Consider the following 20,285-nt stretch of genomic DNA (forward strand, 5'->3'; position numbering starts at 1 on the left):
GTTACAAAGAAAAGACAATCTTCTACGTTCTTGGCTTGTAATTCCGTAGCTTAACGTACAGAGTTATGCTAAAAGGTAAAACTCCTCAAACTTCGCTCCAGCATTCTTTTTAGTGGGTCTTGGCGGCCAGACGCTTGTCGCGCTCCTCCGAAATGGTCAGCTTGACACCCTTGCCCTTGGGCAGGGAGATGTAGGGCTTGTTACCCTTGCCAATGATGAACACGTTGGTCAAACGGGTGGCGAAAACATGACCCTGGGAATCCTTGATGTGGACAATGTCGAAGGATCCGGGGTGACGCTCGCGGTTGACAACGGTGCCGACACGTCCCAAATTCCTGCCTCCGGTGATCATGCACAGGTTGCCTGCCGATCAAGAATACCAATTAGTTTACACTACAAGATATGGTTACTTTGGATAGGGGGATTGTAATTGCACGCAATAGTTACTGAGACGACTGTGGAGTACCGAATCAGAGACCGTCGTGCCAAAAATTGCTTTTGGCTTGTGTTTTTGAACCACGCAACTTTAGTTTAGCGTTTTGTGGTCTTCGAACCAGCCAATAGAGATTACAAATGGAATCCTTACCGGAATCGAACTTGATGTAGTCGGTGATCTTGCCGCTGGCAATGTCGACCTGCACGGTGTCGTTGGCGTGGATCAGAGGATCCGGGTAACGGATGGTGCGACCGTCGTGTGTGACCAGGAATGGAACACCCTTGGCTCCCAGCTGGGTCTTCTTGACCTTGCACAGCTTGTACTAAAAATAAGATAAATACATAAAAAGTTAGTTAAATTCATTAAAAGAGTCATAGGGAATCTGTAATTGCACGTAAAAGTTACTGAAAGTGCTGGAAGATGCTAGAATCAGTGACCGTCGTAACAAAAATTGCTTTGGGCTTCGTTTTGAACCAATCTACTTATAGAAAGTAAAGCGGTCTTCGACAAAGCCCACATCCTGGCCTCTTTGGAGTTTCCAGATACAAGTCTCTCTTAAACTAGCTTTGAATCGGTTGTAATTGCACGGAAAAGTTACTAAAATGGCTGTGGAATGCCAGATCAGAGACCGTCGTATCAAAAATTGCTTTGGGCCTCGTTTTGAACCAATAAACACATTGTTTGGAGAGTAAATCGGTCTTCGACAAAGCCCCCAATTCCCATTCATGTGACCAAAAAAAACTAACCTTGGCCTCCTCGGCGGAGATGCGGTGGATGGTGAAACGGCCCTTCACGTCGTAGACCAGACGGAAGAACTCACCAGTCTTCTCCAGGGTGATGACATCTGCAAGACATGAAATCATAATAAGAAACAAATCCGAAAACCTAACCCTTTCCAGTTACTCACCCATGTAGCCAGCGGGGTAGGTAGGGTCGGTGCGGACCTTGCCGTCGACCTTGACCAGGCGCTGCATCACGATCTTGGTCACCTCAGCGCCGTTGAGGGCGTACTTGAGACGGTTGCGCAGGAAGATGAGCAGGGGCAGCGACTCGCGCAGCTTGTGGGGACCGGTCGAGGGGCGCGGGGCGAAGACACCTCCCAGCTTGTCCAACATCCACGCCTTGGGGGCGGCCAAACGCTTCAAATGCTTCTTGGGTCCACGCGCCTAAAAAAATACAATGGATCGTCGATTAGTACTCCGGCGTCGCACAACAAAAAAGATTCCCACTCACCATGTTGTACGATTCACTTTATTGTTCGGGCGGTCACTGAAACGAGAGCAAGCGGAAACGGAAATGAGGTAAAATATTAGTTCGCACATTTCGGGCATCGACGTAGACGACGCAAATTGTATATAACACAGTTTATTTTCAATAAAAACGCAAAAAAGTGGGTAAAATTGAGCAAATTCGAGATAAAGCCACGTGGGGCGTCATACCTTGCCGAAACGAGAGGTTAAAAAGAAAGAGACCAGATTAGGGGTGAGGAAGCAGCCAAAAGCCAGGGCTACAACAAAATGATGTTAAATGTTTTGTTTACAAACTGGTAACACTAATCCGTCTATTTGTTCATAGTGCTGCCAAAAATAAATAGCTAGATATAGCTTACAAAACATACATCTGAGCTAAGAGAATTTCTGTCTAATTAAGAAATAAGGATAAAAAACTTTTTGTATTTTAAAACCAATGGTATATCGTTGTTTTTACGACAAATTTTCCTAAATTCTTAGGATTATTAATTTCCGTATTAAACAAAAGTGTGGCTGTATGGCAAAGGGTTATAATGGGCTAAATTGTTGTATGCGCATCTCAAACAGTGCTGGATAATTGTTGAATAGTTTCTGTTTTCTAAAATGTTCATGCACTATTCTTACATTTTAGTTCCCTTATGCCAAATAGTGAATTATTGCCAAAATAGTCAAAAAATTGTGACTGCTTTGAAATCTTTTAAATTATTCGTCTTGGCGCCAAATGGGTCTAAGCAGTGTTTTTAGTTTCCGGTAGGATGAAAAGCTTTGCAGCCCTGATGTTTTAATATATTATTATTTTAAGTAAATAAGAATGACTAAAATTTTACTTGTGCGCTTTACTTTAATATAATTCTATTTAGATTTAGTTTACTTTAATTTTACCATTTTATAGGTGATTTCTGTTAACATGCTGTTAGCCAGTAATGACAAAAATAAAAGACTACACCCAAAAATTAATTTTTAGTAATTAATTTGTTTTAAATATCTTCATTGACTTTGAAACCGTACATTTTGTAAATTATTATAATATTTGTTTAAGAAATTTCCAGGGCTACCAGCTCAGCGGTCAAGATAACGTCGCAAGCGTTATCATACACCCCCGCAATGGACCGCGGAATTCCGAAACATCGATAGCACCGAACATCGATGGTCAGCCACCTCTAACGTAATTTCCATTTATTTTGCTCTGCTTTCTTTCGCCGTTTTTCCACCCACAATCCGCAGAAATATATCCCGAATTTGTGCGAAACGGTGGCCCCACATATTGTGCGTGTAGTTTCTTAGTTCGCGATAATAAAAATACCCGTTTCCCATCGATTACAAAGCCCCGAAAAAACGACGACGTCAGTGGCGTCAGGTGGAAGAAAAAAAAAAAGAGGAGAAAAACTGATAATTGCGATTGGAAGTTGAAAATTGAAATTGAAATTTAACGGGAGCAGTTGAAAATTGAAGTGAATTTGCAAGTGTGAAAACGCAGCGCGAAGCGTAAAGGAGCTGAGAGTTCGAGGAAAAGGTAATTAGCGTGCCAATTTAAATGGAATTTAGTTGGTGAGCGTGAGTGCGTGTGTGTGTGTGCGTTTGTGTGAAAAAGTTGTTTTCCCTGAAACGGCGACTAAAAAATACCCAACTTTGATGACGAAATTAGTGTAGTATGAGTGCTTGTTTTGATTATCTTTATTGTTTTTGCATTGATAACCAAACCAGGGTGTGTTTGTGTGTGTGTGGCAGGTGGGTGGTGGGTAGGTAGGGAGAAGAGGCGGAGTTGATAAGCAGCCTTGTCCCATCTCTCCAAAAGGTCGTCGCATATGGCATTTAAAAGAAGTCGTGTCAAGAAATCAATTCATCCATTATGGAAGCCATACAATATATGTATTTTTTTTCCCCCCCACCACCACCCACTTGGCCAGTAATTAGCAACTTTACCACCCCACCACTCCTCTCTCCTTTGAAACTCCATACAATATGGCATTTTACTCGTCTTTCGTCAGTTTTGGAGACCTGTCTTTGGAGACTTTTTGCTTTGGCCAATTTCTGTATATTTCTGTGGAGATACAACTTGTTGTTGCTGCCTCTTTGTGCAGCTGATTGAGCTCCCCTCTCCTCCCCTACCCCCTCTCTCATTGTATTGCTTTTATTTCTTTTGCTCTTCTTTGCATATTCGCTTCTGGGTTTCAGATACAGATACACCGTTTCAGATTCAGATACGCAGATCCGCAAAATCCGCTCGTTTCACAAATAACATTTTTAGCGTCAGCGGGTAAGCGTTTCGAGTTCAGGCTGTTGTATTATTATTAACTTTTGCACGGGTTCGTGACTCATTCCCGTGACTTTATCGTTATCTCATTTTCGAGTTCCCCCCGTAATGGGGAAATCTTGTCATGGTTACCAGAGAGAATCTAATTTCTTAAAATGATTTGTTTTTATTTTTAAAACTTGAAAAAAAACTTTTAAATAGCATCATAAACTGTAAACTCTCCTACATAACGGTAAGAAACAGTGTGACCCCCCTCCCACTGCTTGGAGTATAAAATTTGTGTTTTTATGGCTTTTCCAACACTGTTTTTTGAAAAGCATTCAAAGGAGAAACTTGTATGATAAGAGTTTTGAAGCAAAAACGTAAAAAATAATCAGTATTAATGAGTTTTGCTGTTGTTAGGAAATAGTTATATATAGTTTTTTTTATGATATAACTCTTAAATATTCATAAAAGTATATATTTTCATTACTCACCACAAAAGCACTTCCCAAAACCCGATAAAAGTTTCTTGCACGTTTTTTTCCCTAAGTTTCTGACGCAGTTGTGTGACTTTAGTTTTATCTGGCTTTGGTTTCCATTCAAAGAATATATTTTTTATCGCTCCACTCCCTTTTAAAAATTTGAAAAACCCCAAAACCTGCTAGTATTGGAAAACCCCCCCAAATTCAAGATGGCTACCCACAGGGTGGCCCTTAAAGCAAGTGCTGTAAAAGGAGCTTTGACATTTGAGGACCTTTCAAAGTCTACTTCCTTCCAGTTCCCTTGGATTTTCTTTCTTTTTGTTGCCAGCTTCAATCCGGAAACATCTCCTTGAATTCGTAAGAATTTTTCAAAAAAAAATTAATTTTTAGTGAGCTTGCATAAACTAGTTTCAGGATAGCCCAATATTTAGTAGCAAGTGAACCTAAAAGAATCTTAAAATGAAGTTGAACATCTCATATCCGCTAACCGGCTGCCAGATGCTCTTGGAGATCGTGGACGAGCACAAGCTGCGCATTTTCTATGAAAAGCGCATGGGCGCCACTGTTGCCGCCGATGGTCTGGGAGAGGAATGGCAGGGCTATGTCCTGCGTATCGCCGGTGGCAACGACAAGCAGGGCTTCCCCATGATGCAGGGCATCTTCAGCCAGCAGCGTGTCCGCCTGCTCCTCAAGGCCGGCCATTCGTGCTACCGGCCGCGTCGTGACGGCGAACGGAAGCGCAAGTCGGTGCGTGGCTGCATCGTCAATGCCAACATGTCCGTGTTGGCCTTGGTGGTGATTCGCAAGGGTGAGCAGGACATTCCCGGCCTCACCGACTGCTTCCGACCGCGTCGCCTGGGTCCTAAGCGCGCCAGCAAGATCCGCAAGCTCTTCAACCTGACAAAGCAGGACGATGTGCGTCGCTATGTGGTGGGTCGCCCGCTGCCGGCCAAGGAGAACAAGAAGGCCACCACCAAGTTCCCCAAGATTCAGCGTCTCATCACGCCGGTGGTGTTGCAACGCAAGCGCCACTTGATCGCCGAGCGGAAGAAGCGACGCATTGCCTCCGCCTTGGCAGCCAGCGAGTATGTCAAGCTGCTGATGATCCGCAAGAAGGAGTCGAAGGCCAAGCGTGAGTTGGAGCGCCGTCGCTCCCTCTCCTTGCGCAGCTCCAAGTCATCGTTGCGCTCCTCCACCTCGGCCTGAGTACGAAATGCCAGCATTATTATTATTATTTTTTTTTTTTCCCATAACAAGCCTTTAAAAAATCCCTCCCCCCCAAAAAAAAATATAAAAGTATGTAAAATGTATGTAGTGTGTATTCTTAGGGTATGTACTCGAGAAGCCAGATGGTTTTATTCTCCAGATAGCCCTTAGGATTGCTCAAGAATCTGGATGGGATGGGGGCCTCCACTACGAGGGCGTATGTACTCCCTGGCGGATGAAATCGATATGAAGCAGTTAGAAGTGACCCTGAGACTCTGGCCTCTGAGAAAGGTGGCCATAACTTTCCTGGCCGTGCCAGAGAGTCCATTATTAATATTGGATTGCGTGATGATCTAATGCGCGCGCCTCTGTCCCTCCCCCCGTCCTATGGTTGCTCCACATGTTCCACTTTGGTTGGTTGATGACCCAATTCAGAACCAAAACCAGAGCTAGAACTAGCTGGCTGGCTAGCAAGCCAAACCAACAGCCCTGCCTTCTGGTGGAATGTCATTTTTCGGAGCACAACGTTTCGTGTGAAAGTTGAGACGGAAATGTAAACAGTGTGCCTGTCGAGCAATCTAGTTCTCGGCCTCTCTCTCTCTCACAATAGACAGAATAAGAAGCTAATCCCAGAGCATTATTCTATTCCAGCATGAGCACAACCGCCGCCAGTCTCATCGAGGCGGCTCTAAATGCCAGCAACGGCGGCAACGCCACAGCCACGACTTCTGGAACAACAACAGTGAAGCCGAATCCCAATTACGTCGTTCAGGTGAAGGACAATCCGATGAGCAACTCGCTGGAACCCCTGCTCCATGTGGGCGATGGCATCTTTCTGCAAACAAAGACGGCACAGGTCCTGGCCGGTGTCTGTGTGTGGGCCGCCTTGTTCATCACCTGTCAACAGGTAAGCTTGAGCTACGGAGATAGTTGGAATCATATCTAATCCCTGGCCTTCTCCTTGCAGATCTACCAACATCTCCGATGGTATACGAACCCTCAGGAACAGCGCTGGATTGTCCGCATCCTGTTCATAGTCCCCATCTATGCCAGTTACTCTTGGATCAGCTTGCTCTTCTTCAACTCGGACAATGTCTACATCTATTTCTTCACAGTGCGGGACTGCTATGAGGGTTGGTTCTAGAGATTCCTTTTGAAGAATTGTTTCTATTGCATAGTTCTTGTAGCCTTTGTCATCTACAACTTCTTGTCGCTGTGCTACGAGTACCTGGGCGGCGAGGGTAACATCATGTCCGAGATCCGGGGCAAACCCATCAAGACCTCATGCTTGTACGGCACTTGCTGCCTGAAGGGCAAGACCTATACGATTGGATTCCTGCGCTTCTGCAAGCAGGCCACTCTGCAGTTCTGTCTGGTTAAGCCGCTGGTGGCATTCATCATCATCTTTCTGCAGGCCTTTGGCCACTACCATGATGGCGATTGGAGGTAGCCACCGTGCTATATAACCCTTATATAGATCTCTAACTCTTTCTTGTTCTAATCTCTCCTCCAGTGCCGATGGCGGTTACATTTACATCACAATTATCTACAACATCTCCGTATCGCTGGCCCTGTACGGCCTCTATCTGTTCTACTTTGCCACCCGGGATCTGCTGACACCCTTCGAACCGGTTCTCAAGTTCTGCACCATCAAGTCGGTCATCTTTTTGTCCTTCTGGCAGGGCGTGGGCCTGGCCATCCTGGAAAAGGCCAATGTCATCTCGCCCATTGTGGACAGTGCTGGCGCTGTCACCGCCGAGGCGGGTACTGTCTCTGCTGGCTATCAGAACTTTTTCATCTGCATTGAAATGCTGTTTGCAGCCATTGCTCTGCGCTATGCCTTCCCCTATCAGGTGGGTACCGGAATGCCGCCGGAGTGCTGCTCTAAACATGATTGGAGAGTTATTTATGAACTGTTCTGATTAGATAGTATGGGTGTTGTTTAATTCAGATAATGACATGGTTTCCCCATTTCAGGTTTATGCTCGCAGTTGCATTAGCGATGGCCATGGACGATCTGTTACAATGCAGTCCATTTCCAGCAGTCTCAAGGTAAGCTTTTAAGATACTTCTATATCCAATATCTAAAGTTTTATTCTGTTCCTTAGGAAACGATGAATCCCAAGGATATTATGACAGATGCTATTCACAACTTCCATCCGCAGTACCAGCAGTACACGCAATATAGCTCAGGTGCGTCTCTTACCCACTTTCTTCTCTTTCTCCGCCTTTCTTCTTAGCCCAATTTCTCTCTTTGTGCTCGTATCTGTGGCATGTTTCGTACTTATCTTATCACCTATGTTTTGTTGCTCTCATTTGAATGCATTTCCAATGCCTATATCCATTATTCATTATCTTTATGTTTGTTTTTTTCACCTTTTTGTTTTTTTCTTTCTTGTTTTTCTTATCTTTTGCAGAAGTAACCTCGACTCAGCGTTACGAAAAGCTCTAAATTATAAAGCTAAAACACTAATTGCAAACACATTACCACAATTCCGAGAAGGGACGCGATCCGAAAAAACGAAGCATACGAAGTGTACTTATAGCCTACGGCCTTAGCTTAAAACCCCCTGAAAATCCAAATCTAAATCCAAATCCTAAAACATATACCTGCACTTTGAGACGGGATACGATACGTACTAGGCCTAGTTACTTACTCACTGCTGAAACCAGAAATTGCCTTAGTCTGTCTAATGATTTTGTGAGATGATGTTTTATTTTAGGGATTTCCGTAGGGCATCCATCCCAGATACTGTGCGCATATGTGTCTGTAATTCTTCTGTATTTTTTACGTTTACACCACTCCCCCTCCTCCCCTCTTAAATTTAAGCATTTTTTAATGAAATTATTTACATGTAGCGATGTATGAAACAACCTATAATATTGTGTAATATTATGTATGTATCTATAAACAAAGATTTTATTAAATTGTATGTCGGAGAAGTAGAATTCATTTTTTATCAGCCTTTAAATCAGCCTTCAAGTTAGTTATTTCCACTTCAGCATTTATTTACGTAATTCCGTTTCGCTCAAAGATACCAAAAAAAAAAATAAACAAAATAAAACAAAGTTTTCTTTTATGAATTTTTTTTTGAGAAACAAAATAAACCCCTTCTTTTTTGTGATAAGCTCTCGTCGTGCTTCTATTTCCGTTTGTAAATGTTTAATCCAATTGTATAAAATATCTAAAACATCTAGCAATAAATGTACGATAAGCTTGACAACTATTTGCCTCAACTTGTTTCCTTTGTTGCATGTTTTTTGGTCTTTCTCTAAAAAAAAATCCACAACTATACCTTGGAGATATCCAAGATATAGTTGCTCTCTAAGCATGGCATGATTGTATATATCCTTAAGCCTTAAAAAAGATTCATGTCATTCGCGATTAAGATCCATGCCCTTCCCTCCACTAACACCCAAACAGGTGGCAAGAATTCGCGCGGCATTCGCGTTTCCAGCTACGATCCGGATGATCCAAGTTCTGGCGGAGCAGGTTCGGGAGGTGCAGCCATGCAGGCGTCTCAGCAGCCCTCTAGTGGCGGCTATAATGCAGTGGCCACTGGACCCGGCAGCAATAATGGCAGCAACTGTATGGCCTCCAAGACGCTGGGCAATCAGCGAAAGTTCATGCCCGGCGGCCAGCGAGTGGCGACCATCAGCCAGAACTACAACGAGAAGACCATGCTGCTGAGCAGTGATGACGAGTACCAGTAGATGGGTGGGTGGCCCTACCGCCCCACGATTGTTAACAAAATTATGTTTTTATTTTTATTTATTTTGGATTCTCCCGTTGCTGATTCTGTCGCTTGTACAATAATCTTAAGTAGCCCAACAGCCTAGCATCTCAACCTAATAGACAATTAAAGATACAACTGAAGATATATCTTGAATATGTGTAAGGGTGAGTGGATAAAAGATCCCAGGGCGGAATGTAATCTATATTGATTTTAAAAAACTGTTAGTCTATTTCTTACAAAATTTTTAGATATTTTTTATTTTAAAGATTAAAGATTACATTCCCACCCAAGTCAGACTTCCCTATTTGTATATCCCTAAATGAATTGTGTATGTATGTACGACTAAATCTATGCAAAACATATATTTTGTAATTATACACCGCATATTGTAACTTGATTCGCTTCGATTCCATTACTCTTGTGAAAATTTATCGATAAATATCGATTAAAATGGACAAAAAATCAAAAAAAAAAGGAAAAAATAGCCAACCGAAACTGAAAATAATGCCACAGCACTACTTGCGTCTCTCGAACCGTCTGCAGGATGCTTCTACAATAAAAAATAAGCAAGATCTACACAAAATAAAAAAAAAAAATAATTATATTTATAAGACATGGCTAATTTTTTAAAAGCAAACTTAACACAATACACCATAGCTAACTTAGAGCGAATTTGTTAGATGAATGATTGAAATCAGGTCCAGAATATATTTCCAGACCCCAGATCCAGATCCTTTCCGAAAACGAGATGATGATTGTAGTATAAAATGAAGATGATTTTACCCTGTACAGTGAAATGTGAATTATTCCATTTATTTGGGCCACTCTCCGAATGCAGAACGGTATTTTGATATAATAGCCAGGCTTCCCATCAAAATTACACGTGTGTCTGGACCAAGCGGAGTGAGCCGACAAACCGGATATCCGGAAAAAACTGAGAAAAGACCGAGAAAAGCCATAGGAAACGTCAAATTATGTATAATTATCGAGAGAGCGGAAGTGAAAGAGTTAAAGAAAAACAAAGCAGAAACGTTTTTATGTACATTTTTTCGTTAATAATATTAAAATGAGAATAAAATCAATGTCATAAAATATACTAAAAATTCATTTATGTATATAATATATCAAGTGTTTTAATTAGATTGGATTTAGTTGGAAGTTGGTAGATGTACTCTCCTTTAATTCAAATTTGGCGGTTATAGTATTTTGGTATTTTTAGTTATCGATAAATGTACTCCATTTGAGCTATTCTAAAAGATTCTTTGGCATTATTTCGGTGTATAATGTAAATATTTTTAACCAGAGAAGTCCAGATTTTAAAATTACAAACAAAATTTTTAAAAATATTGTCTACAGTGTTGGAAAACGTCGAAAAATCTGTTCGAAGCAAACATGTTGCAGAGCTCGAAGCGAACTCAAACCCATTCACCGATAACAAATCGGTTATCGAGTGCTGTGTATCTGTAAAACGTGAAACAAGCAAATCGTAGCAGTTTTAAATGCGCTCGAAGAAGAAGCATCGAGACCACGGAACATAACCGGCAAAAAAATATCAAAGAAAATCGTATTTTTGATATTTTGGGGCGAATCAGAACGAGTCGCGGGTGCAGTTTTTCGATCAAAATTAAATAGCCAACGGGTTGCTTTTCATGGCCGTGCAATCGATGCAATAAATGCAAGACAAGTGTCGAAAAAGGAGAGAAAACAGTCGCGCAAAAAAAAAAGAGAAGTTGGGGCATGAAAACCAGTTATGTATTCGCGCAGCCAGTGTTTCCTTTTTGCCGAGTTTTTTAAATCCAAGAAATGTTAATGAAAGTGTCGTGCAATGGGGCCGAAGCGTTAATAAATCAAACCACCAGCAGCAACTTACTTGGAGGCGACACCAATTCCCCTCCCCCTCTCCAACATTAATAAGCCAAAAACCGATTTCCTGCCAAGATCTGTGCGTTTAACTAAAAAAAAAATGTAAGTACAAGCCGAGTATACACACACGACTTGACACATTATGTTGTTGTTGTTTTTCTTCACCGCCTCGCGGAGTGTGTGTGGGGTGTGTGTGAGAGTGTACATATGTCTGTGTTGTGCAAAAGGCAGGTAGAAGAAAGAAGTCAAAAAGACAAAAAAAAAAAAATGAACTCAAGGGCAAGCTAAAAATTATAGCGTGTGGATTAATAAGAAGGAAAATCTATTTTTATTCCCCGCCGGCTTGCTAATTTTATAGAGCATTTATTTTTCGCAAATGCTTGTTCTATTTATCTTTTTTTTTTTATGTAATTCTTTGGGGGAAATAAGAGGAGTCCTAGTGAAAAATCGATAAATCAGCGCCGCTGCAGCTGTGTTTTCGTCCTGCATGTGTATGCGTGGGCTGTGTTTTGGAGCTGCCGGGCGTCGTAATTGGGGTAGGAATCCCTCTCCCTCTCTCTCACTCGCTCACTCTCTTTGGACTCCCCTCCTTTTGCATCATCCTTCTTCCTCTAACACACTCATACCAAAAACATCTGTGTGTGTGTGTGTGAGCCGTAAACAACAAAATAAGCCGCTTTTCTTTTGGCGGCCCACTCTTTACTTTCCACATGCACTTTCCTCCCAAAATGCAAATAAAAAAAAAATCAATAAAAAGCCCCTAGACGTAAAAATAAAAGTCATCTAATGCCAAAATCAAACATGGGAACAAGTTATTAGCCCAATTTGCATATAAGCGAGCATTTCTCCAAGCCCGATCTCGCCAGAGGCACTGCATCATCGCCCTCCTGACTAAAGTTAATCAATCAAATGATATACAATTCCCCGAACAAGCATTATATGACTCAACCCCTTTAATATAAACAGCTGGCCTGGCCTGGGTCTGTGTTTGTTTAAAATTTTATACAAATTTTTGCTCAACTTTTTCGCACTCTGCTTTTTGGCCAGAAGCGTGGGCATTCCGATTTGGCCAAAAGTCAAGTGGCCTGGGGATTTTAAGAGCTTATAGTATGTATTTAAGAATGCGTCATAGTTCTAGTGCAATGCTTATCCTTATCTTCAGGGCCGGCGAAAATAAATAAAACAGCAGGAACGACTTTCCCAAGATAGCTGGAAAACAAAACAGTATTACCCTTATTGGTATCTGTAGGAATTATCAATGTTTTGCAATTTTATTATCAGTTGTAACATTGTAACATTATCATACTTATCATCATCACTTAGGTTATAATGCGTATTTTGGACTAATAAGACAGTTTGTAAAAAACTATATAGGTTAGCTATAAATTTTCTCATAAAAGTGATATCATTTGAGGTAGTCACTGTCTTTTATAGGCTTCCCTAATCATTGGCCCAGATTTCTGGGAAATTAGGGGTGCCAAATATTGCTATTTTTAGCCTCCATAAATTGAGTGCCTCATTGGGAGGCTCTCTTTTGGCAATCAATCAAAAAAAAAGCATGCTTTTTTCTAGCATGCGAATTTTTCACCTGTCGGTATTATCAGGAAAGCCCCAATAAGGTGGGGTTGTACGGCTTTACCACTATTACTGTCTTTTGTAGGAAGAGTTTTAGGTCTACGGGCCTCTCAATGAAAAAAAGCATGCTTTTTTGTAGCATGCGAGTTATTACCCTGCGGGAATTATCAAAAGTGTGCCAGAAACAAGGGATTTTTCGCTTATACCATTATCATTTATAAGAAGAGTTTTAGGTTTTAGATGAAAAAAAAGCATGCTTTTTTTAGCTTGGGAAATTTTTAACTACCATAATTATCAAAAGGGTTTCAGTAATATGGTTTTTTGTGCTTCTTCCACTACTACTATCATTTTTAGGAAGAGTTTTAGGTTTTCTTCTGACAATTATTGAAAAAAGCATGCTTTTTTCTGGTATGCGAATTTTAAACCTCTCGGTATTACCAGGAGGGCTCCAATAAGATGGTTTTTATACCCTTGCAGAGGGTATTATAATTTTGTCCAAAAGTGTGCAACGCAGTGAAGGAGACATCTCCGACCCTATAAAGTATATATATTCTTGATCAGGATCACCTCCTGAGTTGATATGAGCATGTCCGTCTGTCCGTCTGTCTGTTTCTACGCAAACTAGTCTCTCAGTTTTAAAGCTATCGACTTGAAACTTTGCACACACCCTTCTTTCCTTTGCACGCAGTATATAAGTCGGAACGGCCGGGATCGGCCGACTATATCCTATAGCTGCCATATAACTGATTGATCGGAAATGGTATAACTTTGGTGTTTTTAGAGTTAGAGAGTTCAAATTTGACATGAGATCTATTTTTGGCAAAATATTACGACATGCCAAATTTCATAAGGATCGGCTGACTATATCCTATAGCTGCCATATAACTGAATGATAGGAAATGACCCAACTTTCGTGTTTTTAAAGATAGAAAGCTGGAACTTGGTACAGATTATATTTTTGGTCAGTTAATCCGACCTACAAAATTTCATTAGGATCGGCCAACTATATCCTATAGCTGCCATATAACTGAACGATCGGAAATGACCCAACTTTCGTGTTTTTGAAGATAGAAAACTGGAACTTGGTACACATTCCGTTTTTGGTCAGTTAATCCGATCTACCAAATTTCATAACGATCGGTTGACTATATCTTATAGCTGACATATAACTGTACGATCGGAAATGGTTTTTGGTAGAAATATGAACTTTCATATTTTTGAAGATAGAAGCTTGGGACTTTTTTTTAGATTTTTTATTGTAATTAATTGGTTTTATTATGATGTAATCATAAGGATCGGCCAACTATATCCGATGTTTGCGATATATATCCGGTTTAGCTGCAAGGGTATATCAACTTCGGCTCCGCCCGAAGTTAGCTTTGCTTTCTTGTTTTTACTATTATATCACTATTGATATCATTTATAGAACGAGTTTTTGGTATCTTCTGACAATTAATGAAAAAAAGCATGCTTTTTTTTAGAGGGCGCCATAAAAATGGTATTTTTTTTGGTTCTACCACTACTACTATCACTTATCGGAGGAGTTCTACGTTATCATACTGTGAATGATTAAGTAGGGGACTGTAATGAGCTTTTTACTCACTAGGATATACTTCCTTTGTGTCTCCCCCCTTTTCTGGCTTCTGCTTCTTATTACTTTCTCCCATAGCTGTTACCCACTGTAGCGCCACATGAGCTCATTTCCCACCACTGACCTAGAATCGGGTTCCCTCTAATTCTCTTGATCCACACTATAATTCACAATTCGCGTCACAAAAGCCACACTTTGTAGTTGACTTATTTTAATTGTGGCATTCATTTTGACCATTTTAGTGCCACACACACACATACTCACTAAGCACACACACATGTGTGTGCCTCAGATGCCAAAGACATGACGCCATATTGCGTGTCAGAACGGTATGGAGAGGGTTAAGAAAGAGGGTGAACAACAGAGAGGGTAGGCCAGGCCGGGCGGGCCGGCCAACAGCACAGCTGACACTTGACTCTCCCGGCAGAGCAAATTGCAATTACAAATGTTTTTTACCGTTATGTTGCGAGTACGCAACCGCATGTACCATACGATATCATACATACATATGTAAATATTCACTGTGCTACTGAACAATTACCTTTTTTTTTTTTTTTTTTTTTAAGCTTTTTCTTTACATTTTCGTTTTTCATTTCAATTAGAGAGTCGGCCAACAAACAGACGAGAATGCTAATGGAAAACAAATTTTCAATTAGTTAATCAGTCGGCGGGGTCTTAACAGCTGTGTAGGAGTGGGAGTAAGAGAGGGGGTAAGAGAGGTAGAATGAGAGGGAGTATCAGAGGGAGTATGAGTGTAATTATGAGTGTTACTTGGAGTGACTTAAGGGGGGTATTAAGAGATATAACTTCCTAAGTAAAGCTAGTTTTTCGGTATTTTTTGAAATTTTTGAGAAGTAAAAGTTCAAGAAATTATGTTTTGGAGTTATTTTCCACCATATCCTAGCGAAATCTATATCCCATATCCCACCATATCCTAGAGTACAGAAAAAGGTACTTGAGAGATATAATTTTGATTTTGGGAGCTTAGATTATCTATCTTAGAGATAAAATGGGCACTGCAACTAACCTATTTGGTCAAAAGTTTCAGACTAATTGTAACCAATGTCGTAGGACTTTATATATCTTCATGAAAATAGTAAAGAATATTATTTAAACATCTTACTACAATAAGGCATATATAATATAATTCAAACCAAGAAATATAAGACACTAGTTTATATTGTTTTAAGAAAATACCCCAAAAATGCACCATTTTTTATAAAAGCTAAACCTATTACCCCCTTAAGAAACCCTAATAAAAAGTTGTTTCTAAGGGTTTCTTCAAAACCTTATACCCTCTTTAAAGAACCAAATATTTATTCTTTTGTAATCTCTTTTGGTTTTTTTGGTTAAATACCAGGCTAGTCCCAGTTTCTTTATAATATCTCCCTAAACAAGAGATAAGCCCGGCTTGGAGTACTCCCAACTGCGCCCTCACCTACATTTCACACACATGTGTTTCTTCGGGTTATTCCATTTATTTATTTGGACTTTATGAGCCCAGTTTGTGTTTTCAGCGTTCGCCGGCCTCGTGTTGTTTGCTTTTGTGTGTTGTTGTTTGTGTTTATGTTTGTGTGAAAGTGAGTCGAATGCGTTCGTTTGGGAACTCTCTGATATGCTGCTTTCCTAGGCACGAGATCCCCCCACCCATTAGTTTTTTGTCTTATCAGTCTTTGGGTCTTTGGGTCTTCGGTGGGTTGTTTTGTTTTTGTGGCGTACTTTTCCATTGAAGCGGTGGGTCGCGGCTGCAGCCGATTTAATTATGGAATTTATGGCTCTTTCTGTCTACAACTAATTCTTTTTTTTTTTTGATAGGACAGTGAACTGGCACTGAAAAAAATAGAAAAAATATATACAATTTTTTTCTAACCCATTTCGAACTCTATTCTTTTTCTTTAATTTTAAATTCATTCATTAATGGAAACCTAATTAGTGGAATGGCACACATGCTGCAAATTAATTAGAGATACTGTTCATTGCAGCTCACAACCTCCGCCTTAATTGTTTACAGATTAGTTTCAACACTGGGTGTGGCCCTGTGGCCCCCATGCCCCAACCCCTCGAGCCATTTGGCCAAACGGGTGTGAACAATTAGCCCGGCTCAATGAGAATGTTTCGCAAAAGTGTCACGCAACCTGAATATATGAGAAAAAATGAGAAATAAAATACTTTGGATTCCGAGGACGGCAAAGGCTCATCACGTTCCACTGGCCAGCCCGTTCGATGCTAATCGTTTGGGTTGAGAGCTATTTTTGGGCACGCTTTGTTTACGTTTGGCCTGTGGCATTCAGGGTGGGCGTAACAGCTCTTTTTGGGCTTTATTGGCACAGTTGACCAAAATATTAAAGCCCCCAACCAGTCCGGGAAGTTGTAACTTGATAAGAGGCGTTAATAAGTGCGTGGGTTGCTGGGAATATTCTCTCTCTTCTCAAAATTGACCTCAATTATTGGCTGTAAGTTATGCAATAACTGGTAGCACATCAATCAGTTCATAAATCAATCATCCTTCCATCGAATTATTACCAATTAAGCCAATCAAAATGGGAGACTCGATTTTAAAATATTACATAAATTAAACAAGACTTGTGTATGTTATTTTTGGTGATGTTTATGGCCATAAAAAATATGATTTATGTTGCAATCCAAGCAAGGCAAGGCTTCAAAATGCAATTCCAACCCGCCAGAGGCAATCACCTTCGACACCTCTAATTTCATGGAAAAAAAAATCACGAAAATCAATTTTCAATTTGCATCCAAAATTATGCAAATTAGAAAAGTCAATATGATGAGAAAAATAAGAAGAAAAAAGAGTGCAAAAAAACAAAGGCTAAAAAAACACAAAAAAGATACTCGAGCACCCTTGAGATTTCAGATGCGCCTCGCAAAATTCACACAGAAATTCAAATAGCGAGTGTGCTGACGTAGCACTTATCGATTATTTTCGACTATTATGAAATAATCTGCTCCAAGGGGGCTTGGGGGTTATAGGTCAATGCAGTTGTTAGGAAAATGAAAGGATGCCAACAAGAATGTGAGAAAAAATACAGAATTTTCCAGCTAAATATAAATTATAATCGATATGAAGTTATTAAGATTTTGATGCAGAATGTTGGCGAATATAGATATAGCCATCGATCTAGAAATCGTTTAAGGTACTCCGCTTGAGAATCGGATAAGAATTGACAAAGATATAGCCATCACTGTGAACCCTATAGGGGAAATCCTCATTTTCAAGGGACCTCATCATGAAAAATGGACAAAAAATCTAAAAAATATTTTGTCTCAGGATTTTGATGCAGAATGGTGGAGAATCGATGTAGAAATCGTTTAAGGTACTCTGCTTGAGAATCGGATGAGAATTGAGGAAGATATAGCCATCCCGGTGGACCCTATAGGGGAAAACCTCATTTCCAAGGGATCCCAACACGAAAAATGGACAAAAAATGTAAAAAATATTTTGTCTCAGGATTTTGATGCAGAATGGTGGAGATTCGATCTAGAAATCGTTTAAGGTACTCCGCTTGAGAATCGGATGAGAATTGGGGAAGATATAGCCATCCCTGTGGACCCTATAGGAGAAATCCTCATTTCCGAGGGATCCCATCATGAAAAATGGACAAAAAATTTAAAAAATATTTTCTCTCAGGATTTTGATGCAGAATGGTGGAGAATCGATCTAGAAATCATTTAAGGTACTCCGCTTGAGAATCGGATAAGAATTGGGGAAGATATAGCCATCACTGTGGACCCTATAGGGGAAATCCTCATTTTCAAGGGATCCCATTACGAAAAACGGACAAAAAATCTAAAAAATATTTTGTCTCAGGATTTTGATGCAGAATGGTGGAGAATCGATGTAGAAATCGTTTAAGGTACTCTGCTTGAGAATCGGATGAGAATTGAGGAAGATATAGCCATCCCGGTGGACCCTATAGGGGAAAACCTCATTTTCAAGGGACCTCATCATGAAAAATGGACAAAAAATGTAAAAAATATTTTCTCTCAGGATTTTGATGCAGAATTATTGAGAATCGATCTAGAAATCGTTTAAGGTACTCCGCTTGAGAATCGGATGAGAATTGAGGAAGATATAGCCATCCCGGTGGACCCTATAGGGGAAAACCTCATTTTCAAGGGACCTCATCATGAAAAATGGACAAAAAATCTAAAAAATATTTTCTCTCAGGATTTTGATGCAGAATTATTGAGAATCGATGTAGAAATCGTTTAAGGTACTCTGCTTGAGAATCGGATGAGAATTGAGGAAGATATAGCCATCCCGGTGGACCCTATAGGGGAAAACCTCATTTTCAAGGGACCTCATCATGAAAAATGGACAAAAAATGTAAAAAATATTTTCTCTCAGGATTTTGATGCAGAATTATTGAGAATCGATCTAGAAATCGTTTAAGGTACTCCGCTTGAGAATCGGATGAGAATTGAGGAAGATATAGCCATCCCAGTGGACCCTATAGGGGAAAACCTCATTTTCAAGGGACCTCATCATGAAAAATGGACAAAAAATCTAAAAAATATTTTCTCTCAGGATTTTGATGCAGAATTATTGAGAATCGATGTAGAAATCGTTTAAGGTACTCTGCTTGAGAATCGGATGAGAATTGAGGAAGATATAGCCATCCCGGTGGACCCTATAGGGGAAAACCTCATTTTCAAGGGACCTCATCATGAAAAATGGACAAAAAATCTAAAAAATATTTTCTCTCAGGATTTTGATGCAGAATTATTGAGAATCGATCTAGAAATCGTTTAAGGTACTCCGCTTGAGAATCGGATAAGAATTGGGTATAGGGGTATATAACCCCAAGGGTATATAAGCTTCAGCTCTGCCCAAAGTTAGCTTATCTTTCTTCTTGTTTACATAATTTTGTTAATCCCTTGTAAGGGCACTCCTCCCATCAACAAAAGTTGTAAAAATAAATCAACTAATACTTGATTCAAAATGGCAATGTCCTCCAAATGATGTTTCGATCATCAATAAAAAACCAACCAACACCTCCCTCGTCGATTAATCCATTTTTTGGCGGCACGACACAACCAAATGATTTCGAGCTCTTGTCGGATTCGATGGCTTTTGGTCATTTACCTTTTTGGCGCTGCGTGAGTCCAGAACGAATCAAGATAGATGGTTTATAGGAAAGAGTTATTAAGGGTCTTGGTAGAGACTTTTGCCCGAATGATTCATGAGGCTCTCCTTTCGGTTGATGTCTCTGTTTTTCTTGATTTTCCTAAAAAGTCATTTTCCAAACAAGCCAGACTTTCTTTTCCTTCAATTGGCCATGGAAATTTGTCAACTTTGTGAGCTTTATTTGATCTGTTTTATGAGCAGTTTCTGTCGCCCCCAGCTATCCAACGATCCGGTCGTTTTTATTGTACAATTGTGCGGCTTACAACATAATTTGCCAAATGTGATTAGCAAATTATGGACATGGACATGGAGGGGACTCGTTCGCGGTTCGCTTTCAATTCAACGCTTCGTTTAACTGAAGTAAATTGAAAGCTTGCCAGCCACAAAAGGCATACACTGGGAAAAATCAGGTCTATAAAAGTTAAAACCAAACTTAAATACAAGTTATACTTGTTGAGATGTATTTTTTAGAAATTAAACATTTTTTCAACATTAAAACCATATATTTTTTTGGTGTTTAGGTCTCCACATAAACTAGCCACAATTATAGAAAATTGAAAAGTATACATATGGTTTGTGGCAATAAAAAAAAGATACTGCCAGTTCATTGACTTGCCTCTGTCTTTTTTTTTGTGGCATATTGTTCTGCCTCGAGGCTACAGGGCAACAAGAGCTTGGTCTCGCTTGGATTTTTATTACATTATTTACTGGCATTAGCAGAACCTCTACCGAACTAGAGATCTATTATTGTCACCACTCCGCA

At 40.2% G+C, this 20,285-nt stretch overlaps 4 protein-coding genes and 3 non-coding genes across 10 annotated transcripts in view; 3 read left to right on the forward strand and 4 right to left on the reverse strand.

Moving 5' to 3' along the window:
- Window positions 1-20: 20 nt before the first annotated feature.
- On the reverse strand, window positions 21-1,943 carry RpS4 (ribosomal protein S4). Its single transcript, XM_017245056.3, has 6 exons — window positions 1,876-1,943; window positions 1,670-1,705; window positions 1,344-1,602; window positions 1,183-1,280; window positions 587-758; window positions 21-363 (listed from the first exon to the last, which is right to left on the reverse strand). The coding sequence occupies exons 2-6, from the start codon at window positions 1,670-1,672 to the stop codon at window positions 110-112; spliced, it is 786 nt and encodes a 261-aa protein (XP_017100545.1). The 5' UTR covers window positions 1,673-1,705; window positions 1,876-1,943; the 3' UTR covers window positions 21-109.
- LOC122320984 (small nucleolar RNA psi28S-3327) lies at window positions 423-564 on the reverse strand. Its single transcript, XR_006245928.1, has one exon. It is a non-coding gene; the product is annotated as a small nucleolar RNA psi28S-3327 (small nucleolar RNA).
- LOC122320983 (small nucleolar RNA psi28S-3327) lies at window positions 817-955 on the reverse strand. The gene has a single exon (XR_006245927.1). It is a non-coding gene; the product is annotated as a small nucleolar RNA psi28S-3327 (small nucleolar RNA).
- Window positions 1,010-1,152, reverse strand: LOC122320982 (small nucleolar RNA psi28S-3327). The gene has a single exon (XR_006245926.1). It is a non-coding gene; the product is annotated as a small nucleolar RNA psi28S-3327 (small nucleolar RNA).
- An 868-nt stretch (window positions 1,944-2,811) lies between the features above and the next one.
- On the forward strand, window positions 2,812-10,108 carry Tmep (Transmembrane endosomal protein). 2 transcript variants are annotated; one of them, XM_017244831.3, is made up of 8 exons: window positions 2,812-3,199; window positions 6,262-6,517; window positions 6,578-6,743; window positions 6,798-7,056; window positions 7,124-7,463; window positions 7,588-7,662; window positions 7,719-7,803; window positions 9,035-10,108. In XM_017244831.3, exons 2-8 carry the CDS (start codon window positions 6,263-6,265, stop codon window positions 9,322-9,324), a joined length of 1,470 nt encoding a protein of 489 aa, XP_017100320.2. In that variant the 5' UTR covers window positions 2,812-3,199; window position 6,262; the 3' UTR covers window positions 9,325-10,108. The 2 variants fall into 2 exon arrangements, with proteins under 2 accessions (XP_017100320.2, XP_017100321.2); XM_017244832.3 differs by lacking the exon at window positions 9,035-10,108 and adding an exon at window positions 8,028-8,837 and having other exon boundaries at window positions 2,814-3,199.
- LOC108127658 (small ribosomal subunit protein eS6-like) lies at window positions 4,652-5,714 on the forward strand. 3 transcript variants are annotated; one of them, XM_017244838.3, is made up of 2 exons: window positions 4,652-4,761; window positions 4,813-5,714. In XM_017244838.3, exon 2 carries the CDS (start codon window positions 4,864-4,866, stop codon window positions 5,608-5,610), a length of 747 nt encoding a protein of 248 aa, XP_017100327.2. In that variant the 5' UTR covers window positions 4,652-4,761; window positions 4,813-4,863; the 3' UTR covers window positions 5,611-5,714. The 3 variants fall into 3 exon arrangements, with proteins under 3 accessions (XP_017100327.2, XP_017100326.2, XP_070135781.1); XM_017244837.3 differs by having other exon boundaries at window positions 4,684-4,761; window positions 4,819-5,714; XM_070279680.1 differs by having other exon boundaries at window positions 4,708-4,761; window positions 4,824-5,714.
- A 700-nt stretch (window positions 10,109-10,808) lies between the features above and the next one.
- The window catches only part of LOC108127653 (uncharacterized), a 29,140-nt gene continuing 19,663 nt past the window's right edge, over window positions 10,809-20,285 (forward strand). The window contains exon 1 of the mRNA XM_043214220.2: window positions 10,809-11,312. The gene's annotated coding sequence lies outside the window, so the exon portion shown is untranslated. The remainder of the gene's footprint in view (window positions 11,313-20,285) is intronic.

The sequence above is a fragment of the Drosophila bipectinata genome, chromosome 3L (assembly GCF_030179905.1).
Source record: "Drosophila bipectinata strain 14024-0381.07 chromosome 3L, DbipHiC1v2, whole genome shotgun sequence".
Classification (NCBI taxonomy): domain Eukaryota; kingdom Metazoa; phylum Arthropoda; class Insecta; order Diptera; family Drosophilidae; genus Drosophila; species Drosophila bipectinata.